The sequence below is a fragment of the Anabrus simplex genome, chromosome 1 (genome assembly GCF_040414725.1).
Source record: "Anabrus simplex isolate iqAnaSimp1 chromosome 1, ASM4041472v1, whole genome shotgun sequence".
Taxonomy (NCBI): Eukaryota; Metazoa; Arthropoda; class Insecta; order Orthoptera; family Tettigoniidae; genus Anabrus; species Anabrus simplex.
Window position 1 is genome coordinate 1,563,576,088 of NC_090265.1, and position 14,031 is coordinate 1,563,590,118.

General features: G+C 38.3%; 1 protein-coding gene across 1 annotated transcript in view; it reads right to left on the reverse strand.

Moving 5' to 3' along the window:
• Positions 1-13,861, reverse strand: part of rictor (rapamycin-insensitive companion of Tor) — a 540,306-nt gene extending 526,445 nt beyond the window's left edge. The window contains exons 1-5 of the mRNA XM_067138126.2: positions 13,772-13,861; positions 13,644-13,688; positions 13,392-13,554; positions 4,607-4,738; positions 4,323-4,513 (exon numbers count right to left, since the gene is read on the reverse strand). Coding sequence (XP_066994227.2) covers positions 4,323-4,513; positions 4,607-4,738; positions 13,392-13,554; positions 13,644-13,688; positions 13,772-13,835 — 595 coding nt within the window. The 5' untranslated portion in view covers positions 13,836-13,861. The remainder of the gene's footprint in view (positions 1-4,322; positions 4,514-4,606; positions 4,739-13,391; positions 13,555-13,643; positions 13,689-13,771) is intronic.
• Between the last annotated feature and the right edge of the window lie 170 nt (positions 13,862-14,031).

The following is a 14,031-nucleotide window of genomic DNA, read 5'->3' on the forward strand; positions in this document are numbered from 1 at the left end:
CATTTAGGATTGTTCAAAAATGCCGTATAAAAATGTCATTTTTGTAAAAAATGGACTGAGACCCTCTCTACATGAACTGATTCAATAAGAAAATCCACTGATTTGTCAACATTTAGTCTGTACAATGGCAAAAATTTACTTGTGGCGCTATCTTTCAGAACTGTTTCTACTTTACCACCTGTGTTAATGATAGTGATACTAAGCCGAGAGGCATCTTTTCAACCAAGAATAAAATCAAAAACAGATTGTCTTAGAATCGGGTAAATACAGTAGTTCTGGTTCAGTCCCTGTATAACAGTCGTTTCTAGGCATTCCCTTACTGTTTCTACTACAGCATCCCTGTATGCCACCCATGCTCTTTCTATATCCTGAACCTGCTTACTGTCCACTGATCAAAACTTCTCACTACTCATATCCATGTACTTCTAATTTCCTCGTTTCTGAGATTTTCTACCCTTATATGTTTGCTGACGGATTTTTTTTTCTCTATCCTAGACCTAGAGATACTTAGTTCACTACAGACCAGATAGTGGTCTGTATCATCAAAAAATAACCCAAACACCCATACATTCCTAAGTAGACTTCCTGAATTGAAAGTTGGTCTATTATGGATCTGGTAACCCTAGCCTCCCAGAGTAGCGATGAATAGCCTTATGCTTGAAGAATGTATTCGTAGCTACTAAGCCCATAATAGCACAGTAGTCCAGCAAACGCTTCCCATTCCTATTAGCTTCCATATCTTCCCCACATTTACCAATCACCCTTTTGTATCCTTCAGTTCTATTTCCTCCTCTTGCATTGAAATCGCCCATTAGCACTACCCTATCCCTGCTGATGAATCTGACTACAATGTCTCTCAATGCTTCATAAAACTTGTCAACTTTATCTTCATCTGCACCCTCATATGGTGAATATGCTGAGACAATTCTCGTAACAGTAACAACGTTTTTCAAGTCGCTTATATTTTCAAGAAACATAACCTTCAAGTTTCCTTTCTAAGACCAATAATACCAATACTAGGTCACTCTACAATACAAATGTCAATAATAATAATAATAATAATAATAATAATAATAATAATAATAATAATAATAATAATAATAATAATAATAATAATAATAATAATAATAATAATAAATTTATAAATTCAGGGCTCTATAGAATGTAATGTAATCAATCCCCAAGCAAGATGAAGACATGTTGAAATTTTAATATCCCCTACCGAGAACATGTCAATGCAAAAATACAACAGATTCTTGCGCATAAGTGAATACATGGAAGATATCAATCACTCCTATACTTCCATTGAAAATGACATGAACTCTACGAAGATCTTACATAAGGGCAAATTAGTCAATATCTGGGAAGATATTCACATTCACTTGGATCAAAGATTTAATGCAGCCTTCAAACTCAATGAAAGTTTGGAGAAAGTCAATGTCTTACATGACGAAATCATACATTTTTATAATAAGTTCAATTTATTGCCATCACCATATTACACGCCGGTCTCACGTACGCAATCCATACCTCACTCCCTTTGTTTGCATTTCCCCTCCCCCCCACCCACACTCCCCTCTGCCGATAACAATGCTCACGCTCGCACACACAAAGACGAATGTGGAACGTTTTACCGATTTAGTGTCAACTTAGCCAGTTTAAGATATGAAATGATGCAAACACAGAGTTGTTGAAAGTGAGTTTTATGTCTGTTTTTCTATATTTTTATCTACATGGTTCTTCTTTCCCTACATCATTCTTCCCTCGTTTTAATATTCATCTTAGTAATTTTTCGTTTTCCTTCTAGATTTCACATCGCTTAACATACTTGATGGCAGCTGATTTCCACTCAATTGTCTAGCTGGCATTAAATCAATTTAATCTACATTTGTAAATTCATAACATTTTAGAAGTTTTTATATGAAGTGGAACAACAATTTTAATGAAACAACTGTCAATATTTTTACATGAAACAAATTTTAAGCGCAAAAGAAGAAACTTTTAATTACATCAACGCCATTTATTACATAGAACTGTTCAATGTCAGACTCATTCTGTCTTCATCACACTACATCAAGCGACTTTTTCATCTGATGATGTATCAACATGCACTTATTTTCATTTATAAATATATCATACAACTGTAAATTTTATTTGTGTTTTGTAATTTTAAATATATTTATTTCAAGTTATTTCTAGACAAATGAAGATGGCCTAATGCAACCAAAACATGTCCCGCTCCAATATGATGTTTTTACAACTTTGAATGGTAAATAAATGTATAGGTATTGACTACATGGAACCAATAAACTAGTTTTTCAACTTATACACAGACTGTAACCCCACCATTGTTCGGTCCCAAGTCCAGAATGGGAAAAGAGGAGGGTTAGCTGGCTTGGCAACCAGCTCTAAAGACAGTTAACACTGAGTATCGAGCGGCGGTAAATAACTCAACCCCCATAGGGGCCAACAGCTTCGGGCAGATGAGCCCCTTTGGGTGGGGAGACGGTCCCCTCAGTGTAGGAAATGACATTGGAACCCATCATCTGTGCCTTTGGCCCAACAGCAAAACAGACGGAGGAACCTCTTTTTTTTGTGGTTCTCATCAGTCGTGGAGGCGGATGAGGTCATGCCAGATGGACTGGCTGTGAAGGCCCAACTCAATAGTATTTTAAGTCTGCAGCAGTCCATTGCAGTCGCGGTATAAGAACCTGCATATCGCATTCCATTTGTGCCGCAGGGTATAGAGCTGAGGTCATAGTGTGTGGGTCACTTCCATGAGAGCTGCAATCCACCTTAAACAAAATCCTGCTTGTGGCACTTTTTCCTGCTGTCGCCCCATTCAACTCAAGTCCAACGGCTATGGGATAAGGATGGTGGAGGCAGGTTTTCGGGTGAAACTGGAAGCCTCTAGTTCGGACCTGCACATTGACAGCAGATGTGTGATGGTCATCTTTCTGAGACCCCGTGACTACTCAGGAATTCGGTCCTGCATCTGTGTTTGGGCAGGCCTATTTAGGATCACCGCTGCCCACCCTAAATGGGGAAGGCCCTAGAAAATGTGGGCTAAACATCGGTAGTCATACTCTCAACCGACTGTGAGGCCGCACCCAGTGGGTTACCCCTTATGCGGTCGAAAAACGAAGATTACCAAAACTTTGATTATACGAACCTGGAATGTTCAAACCCTACTTGATTTGAAAGACAATAACAGACCTGAGAGAAGAACAGTGCTTGTCACCCGTGAGCTTTGGACGCATGAACACTGATATTGCTGCCTTCCGTGAAACCAGACTGTCCAGACTTACAGAGTTCAGCTCAGGCTACACAATCTTCTGGAAGCGAAAAGATGAGGGAGAACACCGCATTCATGGTGTGGGCACTGGTGAATGATTATCAGCTAACTCCAACTGCTGTCAGTGAAAGAATTATGACTCTCCAAATCCCACTCTCTGGAGCCAAATCTATGACAGACTGTGTGTTCACATCTGTGCACATGAGGCTGCTGGGTGGAGTGACAGAGTGTGCAGCGAAGTGAAAGGTGAGCTGCCAATCAAGTTTTTGGAAGAGTCCCCCATTCCAGGTAAAGACTGCCCAGTTGGGGACGTATTGTGAGGACTGATGACTTTGTCTCTTCCTCTTATCATTCTCTCAATTCCGAGGATTGTGATCTCCAAACAGGCAACTGCTCAGTTTTCTCCATCTTTTATGGTACTTTACAAACAGCCACTAATAAGGGAACTGTTGTATTCGTAATAATATACACAAAATCAATGCTATCGCTTTTTCAAACAATACAATACCTCAAAGAGTTCACGATATCCAACTATATTGAAGCTGCAGCAGTACATTGTTTCTTATTGTTATGTATAAGAGAAAGCCAGAAGCCCTAATTTTGCCACAATCAATAAAGCCATAAATAATACTTTGAATGTTAAAAAAAATATTTTTTCTAATCCAAGACAAGGAAAGTTCATACATTTAATACAAATTTGAATTTAAGAATTCAACTTTCACCTTCTGAACCAGATTTTAAGAACTAAGTTCATCAAAACAAGCTCAATAATCTCACATGGCTAGTGATTTGTAAAACAATATTATAAACTTTTCAGATAGCACATATAAATTGTATTATAGGTGGAAAAATATTGGTAACCATAGGAGCTGAGGAACTTAGGATAGAAATATTTCACACTAGTGTATTCACACTGGTACTTGGGAAACTGGAGATGGTTTAGGATGATGATGATGTATTCACACTGGTACTGGAAGATACACTAGCTTTCTTAAGAAAGGATTATTGAGTATGTTTACTATCTTACATATTTCAGCAAGAGTAGCAAGGCAGGCACGTAACATTCTGTCCTTCTCCTCTGCTGCACCATTAGCCAAGGAAACTAGAGACCGCATTAGGGAAGGAGGAAATTCCGCTGGCGCCAGCACCAGCATGCGTCGCACCAACCGTAGAGCTTGAACTCGTTCCATCTCATTTCTAAGATTTATATCAAGACTCCTAAAAAAAGAGTATTAAAAAGAAAGGAAGGTACTAACTATAGTTATTCTTTTTAATACACAGATCATCAAGCACAAAGTGAGTAAAACTTACCGTGCTATAAGGACTGAGTAGCGCAAACTATTCATTGTCTTAACATCACTCTCCTCCTTGAGAAGATAACGTACAGCCCTCAGAGCTGCAGCACGCACTTGGGATGCTTCATGTACAAGAGCAACACGTAAACTGGAGAAAGACCACACAATAGTGCAAATTAGCTAGGAAATTATAATGGTATAAACTATTTATATCACAGATTAATATCTACACACCACACATCTGGACAAAAGAAAAACCAATTTTTGCAGTCAAAAATAGTCTCTCATACTTGTCTGAACCTGAAACTGTCACCTGAAATAGAGCCCCGTGCAAGGAGTTCAGGATGTCCGACTATACTGTATCTGCAGCAGTACATTGTTTGTTATTAGTGTATTGTTATGTGGTTATGTATAAGAGAAGACCAACTTATTTTTTGTACTTTCTTTACGCTGAATATGCATCACCTCATTATCTGCCAGTCTCTGGGCTGAGCAGCAGTCGCTCAGTAGGCCAAGGACCATCAGGGCTGAGTGCCAAGGGGTTTTTTATTTTTATTTTTTTATACATCTATTATAAGTCTACCAGGTGTCCCCAAATTTTGCTTTTTGTCTCCAGAGCAAATTTGTCCGTGGAATGTCCGCGAATTTAATCACGTGTGCCCAGAAATCCCCAGATTTTCGAAGTTCAATATTAGTATGTTTTTACGTGAACAGTAACATTCTGTAACTTCCTAACTAGGCATCTTTATAAAAATACACAGTAGTATTTATTGCTTTCCTTCTGTGTGCTCTCTGGTTATGGTCTCTTTGATCTACTTCTTCTTCTCACACCAAGTGAGATGCCAACTATTATGATTCAATCATAATAATTACGAATTACCCATCATAATTACGCCTTTACAAATGACACCACAAATTACAATTTTTTGTTGATTTTTAAATGTAAGTGTATGAAGTATTCAAAAGGATACACAAGGAATTGCCATTACAGCTTGAATTTTCAGAATATTATTTTCGGATTTCTCAGTAATCATTTATACCCCTGCCTTTTCCTGTCCCTCATTTAAGAATATTTTGAGTTTTCACTCGCCGAACGCAGTGTGTGCTTCCAGTACCAGAAAAATAGGCAGCTTTGAAGTGGTATATCTTGCGGAGTTGTCTTTGTTCGTCACATGATCAGACTTCCATGCAAGTATGAGAGTTAGTTTGTCTTTGTTTTGGCGCAAAGTGGTGACAAACACCGTTTCATTGTGAATACTGTGTCAGTGACGAAGTATTTATTGCGATTTTCGTTGCCAAATCGTGTGTTATGAAATGCGAACATTTTGAAATAATGAAACAATTTCTTGTGCAAGAAAATATGTGCAGTGACGTTACCGTGACTAGTGACGCTAGTAAGAAACCAAAAAGACTTCAAAAATGTAGGGAGGAATACTCAACAGAATGGTCCTTTTTACTGCGTTCCTCAAAATCTCATTCACATGTATTTTGTAGTGTGTGTAGCCATGATTTTTCAGTTGCGCATGAAGGATGAGACGACTGTCGTAAACACATGGCTAGCAAAATTCATATGGATACAGTTAAGCTGAGGAACACAAACAAGAATTTAACCATTTTTGCTAAATCCTCGGAAGATGAAAGCTCAGTAACAAACGCGGAATTGTTGTTTACGACCTTTCTTGTTGAACACAACTTGCCTTAATCCTGCAGTGACCCTGCGGTACATTTGTTCAAGAAAATGTTTCCCGGTTCGAAAATAGCTTCGAAGTACGGTGGTGCAAGAACAAAAACGGGAGCGCTAGTTAAAACTTGGCTTCTCCAGGTGAGGGAAAGATAACAGAGTTAATGATGTCCCAGCCCTTTGCCCAGGCAACAGACGGCAGTAACGATATCAATGATAAAAAGCTCTACCCTTTAGTTGTGACGCTTTTAGATGGGGAATCTACGCAAATTTCAACGATAATTCTTACAATTCGGGAATACAACGACAATACAGGCAAAGGGATATTCAATGTTTTGGATGATGAATTGAAGAAGAGGGGGATTCCGTGGGATAACTGCGTAGAATTTGCATGTGATAATGCATTTACTGTGACTGTTATTTCCAAAGGTGTGAGCTCCTTTATTTGTAAACAAAATTCTAATATTCGTGTGCAAGGCTGTGCTTGTCATCTTGTGCACTTAGCTGCTCAAAAGGGTTGCACCATTTGTTGGACCCTATGGTCTAGAGGAGAGGAATGAACAAGGCAAGCTCCTATTGGAGTTCTAAGCCGGAAACTATATGACTGTCCACAATACACTCTTCCAACATAACCCAAGGAGTCTCTACACATGGATATTGCCTGAAGACAGGTTACGATATCTAACTGACATCGCACTAGTGCACCGCCGCTGGAAGACATCTGTCCTTGACTGTACAACATTTTCTGGAGCTGACTGTGGAAGTGATTAAAATATCCTGGTCACAAAAACAAAGATCAAGTTACAATCTACTACTGTGAAGGCTGGGACAAGGAAGCTAAGGCTTACTTAATGAGAAATGTCTTTAAGAATGTCTTCAGTGAATGAAGAAGAAGCCGTGTTTCAAACACGAAACATGATCAAGGACATTGTGTCTGCTTATCTGCCTACCCTGAATAAGAGAACACCAAATGCAAAATATCCCTGGATATCACTAACCTCCCTAACATTAAATGAAGAGAAGTAATATGAAGAAATCTGAATTTTACACTATCCAGGATGAAGTCAAATACAGCAGTGTGTCTAAGGAAATACATCAAAACTGCTGAACAGATAGGTAACAGTTAATTAACAAGGTCTATGAGGAAGCAGAGCAACATCAGAACCACAATCAGACTTGAGACCAATTCAGAAAACTTTCCAGCTTTACATACGAATTCAAACCTCGAATGTGGGCGACAGATGGCGCAAATGGTAACCACATTGGGGACAAGGAAGAATCAGTTTTGAGATGGAAACAATACTGTGAAAAGCTGCATACTGCAGATAACAACATGCTAGAAGATCAAAGTCCAACACAACAGTCAGCATTAGAACCTCCAATCTTACCGAGCAAAACTGAGACCGCTATCAAACATCTAAAGGTTCGCAAGTCCCCTAGGTATTAAGGTAATAACTAGAGAGATGTTAAATGAAATGGACGAGGAAGGTAAAGAAGTGATCCACAATGTAACAGAGTATGGCAGACTGAATAGTGACCAGAGGATTTGACAAGCTCCCTCCCAATCCCATTGCACAAAGAGGGGTCAATCAGGAAGTATTCATATCTCATGCCAGCAAATTAATGTTGTATATTATAAATCAGCATTTCAAACCTTACATATTACCTCACATACTCGTATCACCAGAACAAACAGCTTTCATAGAAGACACAGGAGCACAGGAATAAATTTTCAGCATTAGACAAACAGAGAAATCTAGAGAGTATTTTGTTCCTGTTCTCATCTGCTTCCTCGATACACAAAGGTTAATTTAAATTAGTCTTTAGTATGGGTACGCCTTGTCAATACTTTACACAAAACAATATATTTGTAGCAGTCAATATGGACCAATTAGACCAAATATGGTCAAAATCGTAGATTCTCACATACAAAGGTTTTCAACTATGTTCATTGGATGCTGTGTCAGATACTACCAGAATATGGTGTCCCAGCAATTTTATTGGAACTACTTTTTGGGCTATATACAAATCACACTGCAACTGTGAAGAATATAAGCATTAGTGTTTCACTCTTCTGTTAGACAAGGATGTGTCCCACCTCTTCAACTATTTAACATCTATGCCCAACATATCAGCAAAGATCTTGATGGGTGGCAGGAGGTATCTCCATTGGTGGGAAAATTATTAATAATGTAAGATTTGATGACACCAACAGTGAATACAAATTTTCTCACTTACTAGCAGGAGTGAAAAATGTGAACATAGTGTATGGACTGACCATTTACTGTATTTTAGCTAGTCTAAAATGATAACTGACCGAGAATCACAGATCCAGTTCACTGGTAAATAAAGGGGACTGGACGTAATAAACAATTTTGTCTATCTTGGATGAACTGTTCGCGACATGGGAAATTGCGAGACAGAAATGAAAGGACGGATCAAATTAGGACAATTACCATGGACTGAAAAAGAATTAATATGTCCATTGCTGAACAACTCAACATTTCCTAGAGTTTTTCTTCCTGTGTCAATCAGAAGACACATCACAAGAAATAGAAAATTAAGCAGCTCACTGGTTTTACTTCTTCAGTAGACCTTAAGAAGAGCTGAAAACCGCCCAGGATGGAGACATATTTAATGGGGTAACTACGCTCAGAAATTAGTAAATCGATATGTGATGAATGATGATGATTGGGAACTATTCCTATTTTAGCAAGCAATGTTTAATTAATTTCACAAGTTAGAAGACAGGGCATTTATTATGAAACTGGATAAATATTTTATCCAATACAGAAAACTACGAATTAGAACAGGAACATGTACAATGAACCACATAAAATATGGCCACTAACTGAAATCGAAGCATCCGCAACATTACGTTAGAGAGCCATCAATCACTGTAAAACATGTACAGTACTGGCCATGAAACGGAAGCAAACACAGTATCTAGTATCTGACTTGTACACATAATTGGATGGTGTTATGCATCAACTGACCAAGCGCCAAAATGGATTTTTTTAGATTATTGCACCATCTGGTAGCTAAAGTTGTAAACTTTACATAGATTATTGTTCGGACTTTTATTCTCAATATGATTTTGCGGGAAATGAATTTTGACCAAACGCCAACCTCTCCATCATTAAATTGAAGTTTTGCATCAAGTGACCAACCACCATTTCTGAGTCTGAATTACGCATCAAATGACCACACGACAAGCGTGCAGTCGCTTGGTCGTGTGATGCTAAATGCAGGTTCCCACGTAGAAGATACCCGCACAGGTTTTATTCCCTGCGGCATACGCTCAGAACCTAAAATCCTCCGACATGGAAAAATCGAAGTTGGATGATAAACTGGAAACGTTTCGTTTTGACCTTGAAAAAGCACTGCCATTGTCCCGTATTCCCACAAATGTCGTTTTCTTACAAGCACCAGTTGTGGTTATATAACTTAGGGATTCATATTGGGAAAGATAATAAAGGTCATTTTTATGTCTGGTTGGAAGGAAGAGCAGGACGAGGGGCTCAGGAGCTTGGATCCTGCTTCTATAAGCATCTCATGGAAAACATGCACAACGCCAAAGAAGTCATATTGTGGTCAGAATCGTAATATAAAGATTGTTCTACTTCTGAAAACAGTTTTGGAACACCCTACCACTGAAAAGATTACACAAATATTTTTATTTCCAGGCCATAGCTTCCTCCCTAACGACAGCGACTTTGGAGATGTAGAACGTGCTTTCAAATTTCAGCAGCACCTCTATACCACCGAAGAATACACAAATGTAATGAAGATGTGCCGAAAGAAGAACCTGCTTTTTGTGGACAGAATGACCGGACCGGATTTTCATAGTACAGTTCATCTGGAGAAGCACATTGTAAACAGGAAGCAGGCACAAACAGTGAGAAGGTAAACTGGCTGCATGTGAGAGAAATAGACTTGAAAATGCATTTTGATGCAGAACGCACCGTTCAAGCGGCTTCAGAATGAAAATGGATCAGCTCTACATGGTCTGCTCACTGTTATGGCCCAACGGAAAACCAGTTTCAGAAGCGAAACGTAACGACCTGCGCTCTCTTATGGAGCAATAAAATTAGTTGACAAGTACCATATTTTATGCTACAATGAATTTTTAAAAGTCAAATCGATCACTACATGATAATTTTATTTGTAGATCAAGTGATGCAAAACAAAAACGAATGTAACCACAATAAAGCATCAAGTGACCAAGCAACATTATCTCAGATTACGATGATATAATTCAAACATCCCCAAATTGAATACATTAAGAAGAAAATTTATGTTTTTATCTTCATTTTGGTGTATAATATCTCACATTTAAAAGGAAATATGAATTAATACAAAGGATTTTCTGTTTGTGTCAATATCTCAAAATCTACTTTTGGCACTTGGTCAAGTGATGCATAACACCATCCAATTGAGATCCGATTTCTAGATTGACACACAACACAAAAATAACAAATAGTGCAGGAAATTGACTCTAAAAGGTAAAGGAGCAGCTATCTTTCTGATATAACCATTAATAATACACCTCATTGCTAAGTGTAGGTTATGCGACCTGTTCCAACAGTGGGATGTAGTAGCTTAGTAGAGGCACTGTATATGCATATATTGCAGTGGTTAAAATTCCACCCAGTCTTGCTACATTTTATTTTTATCCCTTGGAACTAGAACAACTTGTAAGCACAGTCGGTTTTTGGAATACACTAACAATACTAATGGAGAACTGTTATTATTTTTTTTTGCTAAGGGCTTTACATCGCACCGACACAGATAGGTCTTATGGCGACGATGGGATAGGAAAGGCCTAGGAGTTGGAAGGAAGCGGCCGTGGCCTTAATTAAGGTACAGCCCCAGCATTTGCCTGGTGTGAAAATGGGAAACCACGGAAAACCATCTTCAGGACTGCCGATAGTGGGATTCGAACCTACTATCTCCCGGATGCAAGCTCACAGCCGCGGCCTCTACGTGCACGGCCAACTCGCCCGGTATTTTTTTTTTTCCAACATTATTACTATGTTTGGCATTACAAGCCATCGCATGATGTCGTGGAGTAGTTGGCTAACTCAGCGTATCCTGTTTAATCTAGTCCAGATGGTCCGTGGGAGGTTGAACCCAGGAGGTTTTGCTGTTGGGTCATCAATGTCGATTAGACCATGTGCAACACACGGACTGTTGCTGGTTTTGTGACATAAACCTTATCTTTGGCATACCCTCACGAGATGTCCATGGGCGTCAAGTCTAGTGCATGCGGTGGGTATTCAACATTACCTCTTCGTCCCCACCTTTCCAGAAAAGTTGCGTCGAGATAGGCTTGTACTTCATTATGGTAATGGGGAGGTGCTCTATCTTGTTGGAAGTAAATTTCATCATCATCAAACATCTCTTCAATAAGTGGCGCAACGACTGTCTGCAACATGTCTAGGTAAACTGTGTACCAGTGACAGTGGTAGGTGCAATTGTGTTGATGAACTGTACCATTTAATTTAAATGTGGCCTCATCGCTCCAGATAATTAAGTTTACAAAGGTTGCATTTTCTGCACATTTATTCAGGTACCATTAACAAATGCTCTCCGGTCAAGATTGTCTTCATTAAGAGCGTGGGTTAGTATTGGAATGTAACTTTTCCAACGGACTCGCCTCAACATCCAATGAATATCAATAAAAAGTGAGTACATGAGTTACTGACAGTCGAAGAGCGAGTACATTTTTTTATGATACCCTGTATTAAGGAGTATTAACATACAAATTTTCGACAACATAACAAGGTATATGTTGCTCAATATGGACCCAACAATGAGATTTATAACTTGTAACGGAACAATCTCCAGACATGAAACAGACGAACGGTGCACTCCACGGCGACCGCCCGTCAGCCCCCTGCTGTTCAACATCGTCACGCACGATGCTGTTCAAGCAATTAGAGAAGACTCAAGGAAACAAAGATATACATTTATGCAAACGATATGATCCTGGGGTCCCACGACATCACAGATTTACAAAATACAATCTGTGCTTTGGAGAACTGGACAGATAACAATGACTTACAAGTTAACAGAGAAAAGACTGAGCACATGATTTTCAGAAAGGGTGGACGTGTCTCCCCTGAACACAGAATATTTTTCCAAAGTAAACCTCTGAACACTGTTAACAGCTTTAAATATCGGGGCATAACCTAAACAAACGACAATGAACTCATTCCACATCAATACAAAATGAGCGACAGCAGCTACAAAGCCTATATAGTATAGAATTTCGCACAATGTGCATGGAAATATTATTATTATTATTATTATTATTATTATTATTATTATTATTATTATTATTATTATTATTATTATTAAGTTATTATTAAAACTAATAAATTAGATATCATTTTACTTATAAAATTATTCTCAGTAGAATAATTACATACATTATCATTATAGACTGTTATGCCTTTCAACGTTCAGTCTGCAAGCCTCTGTGAATTCGCCAAGTTGTTTCCAAGGAGTCCCTCGCCTGTCAAATGGGAGTGGGACTCCATTACTCCCATAGGTCCGAGGCTTGCAGAATAATTAGGTATGTTTGAATTGTGCTCAGTGAAATAAATACTAAATCAGTAAATGCTAATTAATTAATGTTCTATTTACAAATGATTAAACACCACCAGAGCACAAAAGGCTGTACAGTAACCTCATTCGAGTTCACCAAAAGCATAAATAACTTATCGATGTGCAAATTCGGAGGTATTCCCTGATATGATTAAAATGATCAATGACCTGTAGCCACGATGACAGTCAGGGCAAGGTCAGGGTTGAGAACGATGTCTGACACCTTAAAACAAACACCAACATCATGAACCATATATGGGGTCAGTGAGTAACATATGGCTGAAGTCACACTACAGCTGATTCAGCGAGTACATCCATTTTAATTATAAACTTTTATCACTATAAAATCAAAGAAATATTATCAATGAATATATTAATATGGAAATTAGAAGACCTGATGAAATGTCACTCAAAATATTTATATGATGATCTATTGACTGACATGGCTGTCCTAAGAAAGAATGCATATGCTAAACATAGAGAAATAATAATCTTAAAAGATTCTTACCAACACTGAATTTCCTCCACAGTGAAGCCAAGTTCCCCGGCTCCAACATCACTCTTGGTTATCAACTTGACAAGTGCATTCAGGTAATTAAATCTTTTGCCTTCTGACAAGCCATGCTTTTTGCAAACATTGATGAGAATTTCCCTGGCGTTTTCAGTGGCGCCTGGAATTCAAAGTAAGATGATTAAATATCATTTAAATAGCAATTTTCAAATAATAATATACCCACTCAAAACAAAAAATTATAGAAACCTTTTGAAAAGTCAATCTGCACGTCATCTTCGCTGTCATGACGACCTGCAACATAAAAATGAAGCATTATATGTTAATTATGAGGAGCCAAAATCTACTTTTTTCTCAAGATTAGGGTTATTACTTACTCCTTATGGAACGTCCCGGACGTAAACTCCTTCCTCTTATCATCCAACTTGCCATCGTCGCCATCTTCTCCTTCTATTCTTTTATTATTTATCATTGATTAACTTTTGTTTTATAGTGCTCTATAAACGTCTCGTATTCATGTTAAACTCTTTGATGTGAAAGATACAACACCCGTGTGCGTAAACTCCATACCACTTATATACACACATGACTACAGCCAACAAGATGATATACTTTTACAAAATGTGGAAAATGTAAT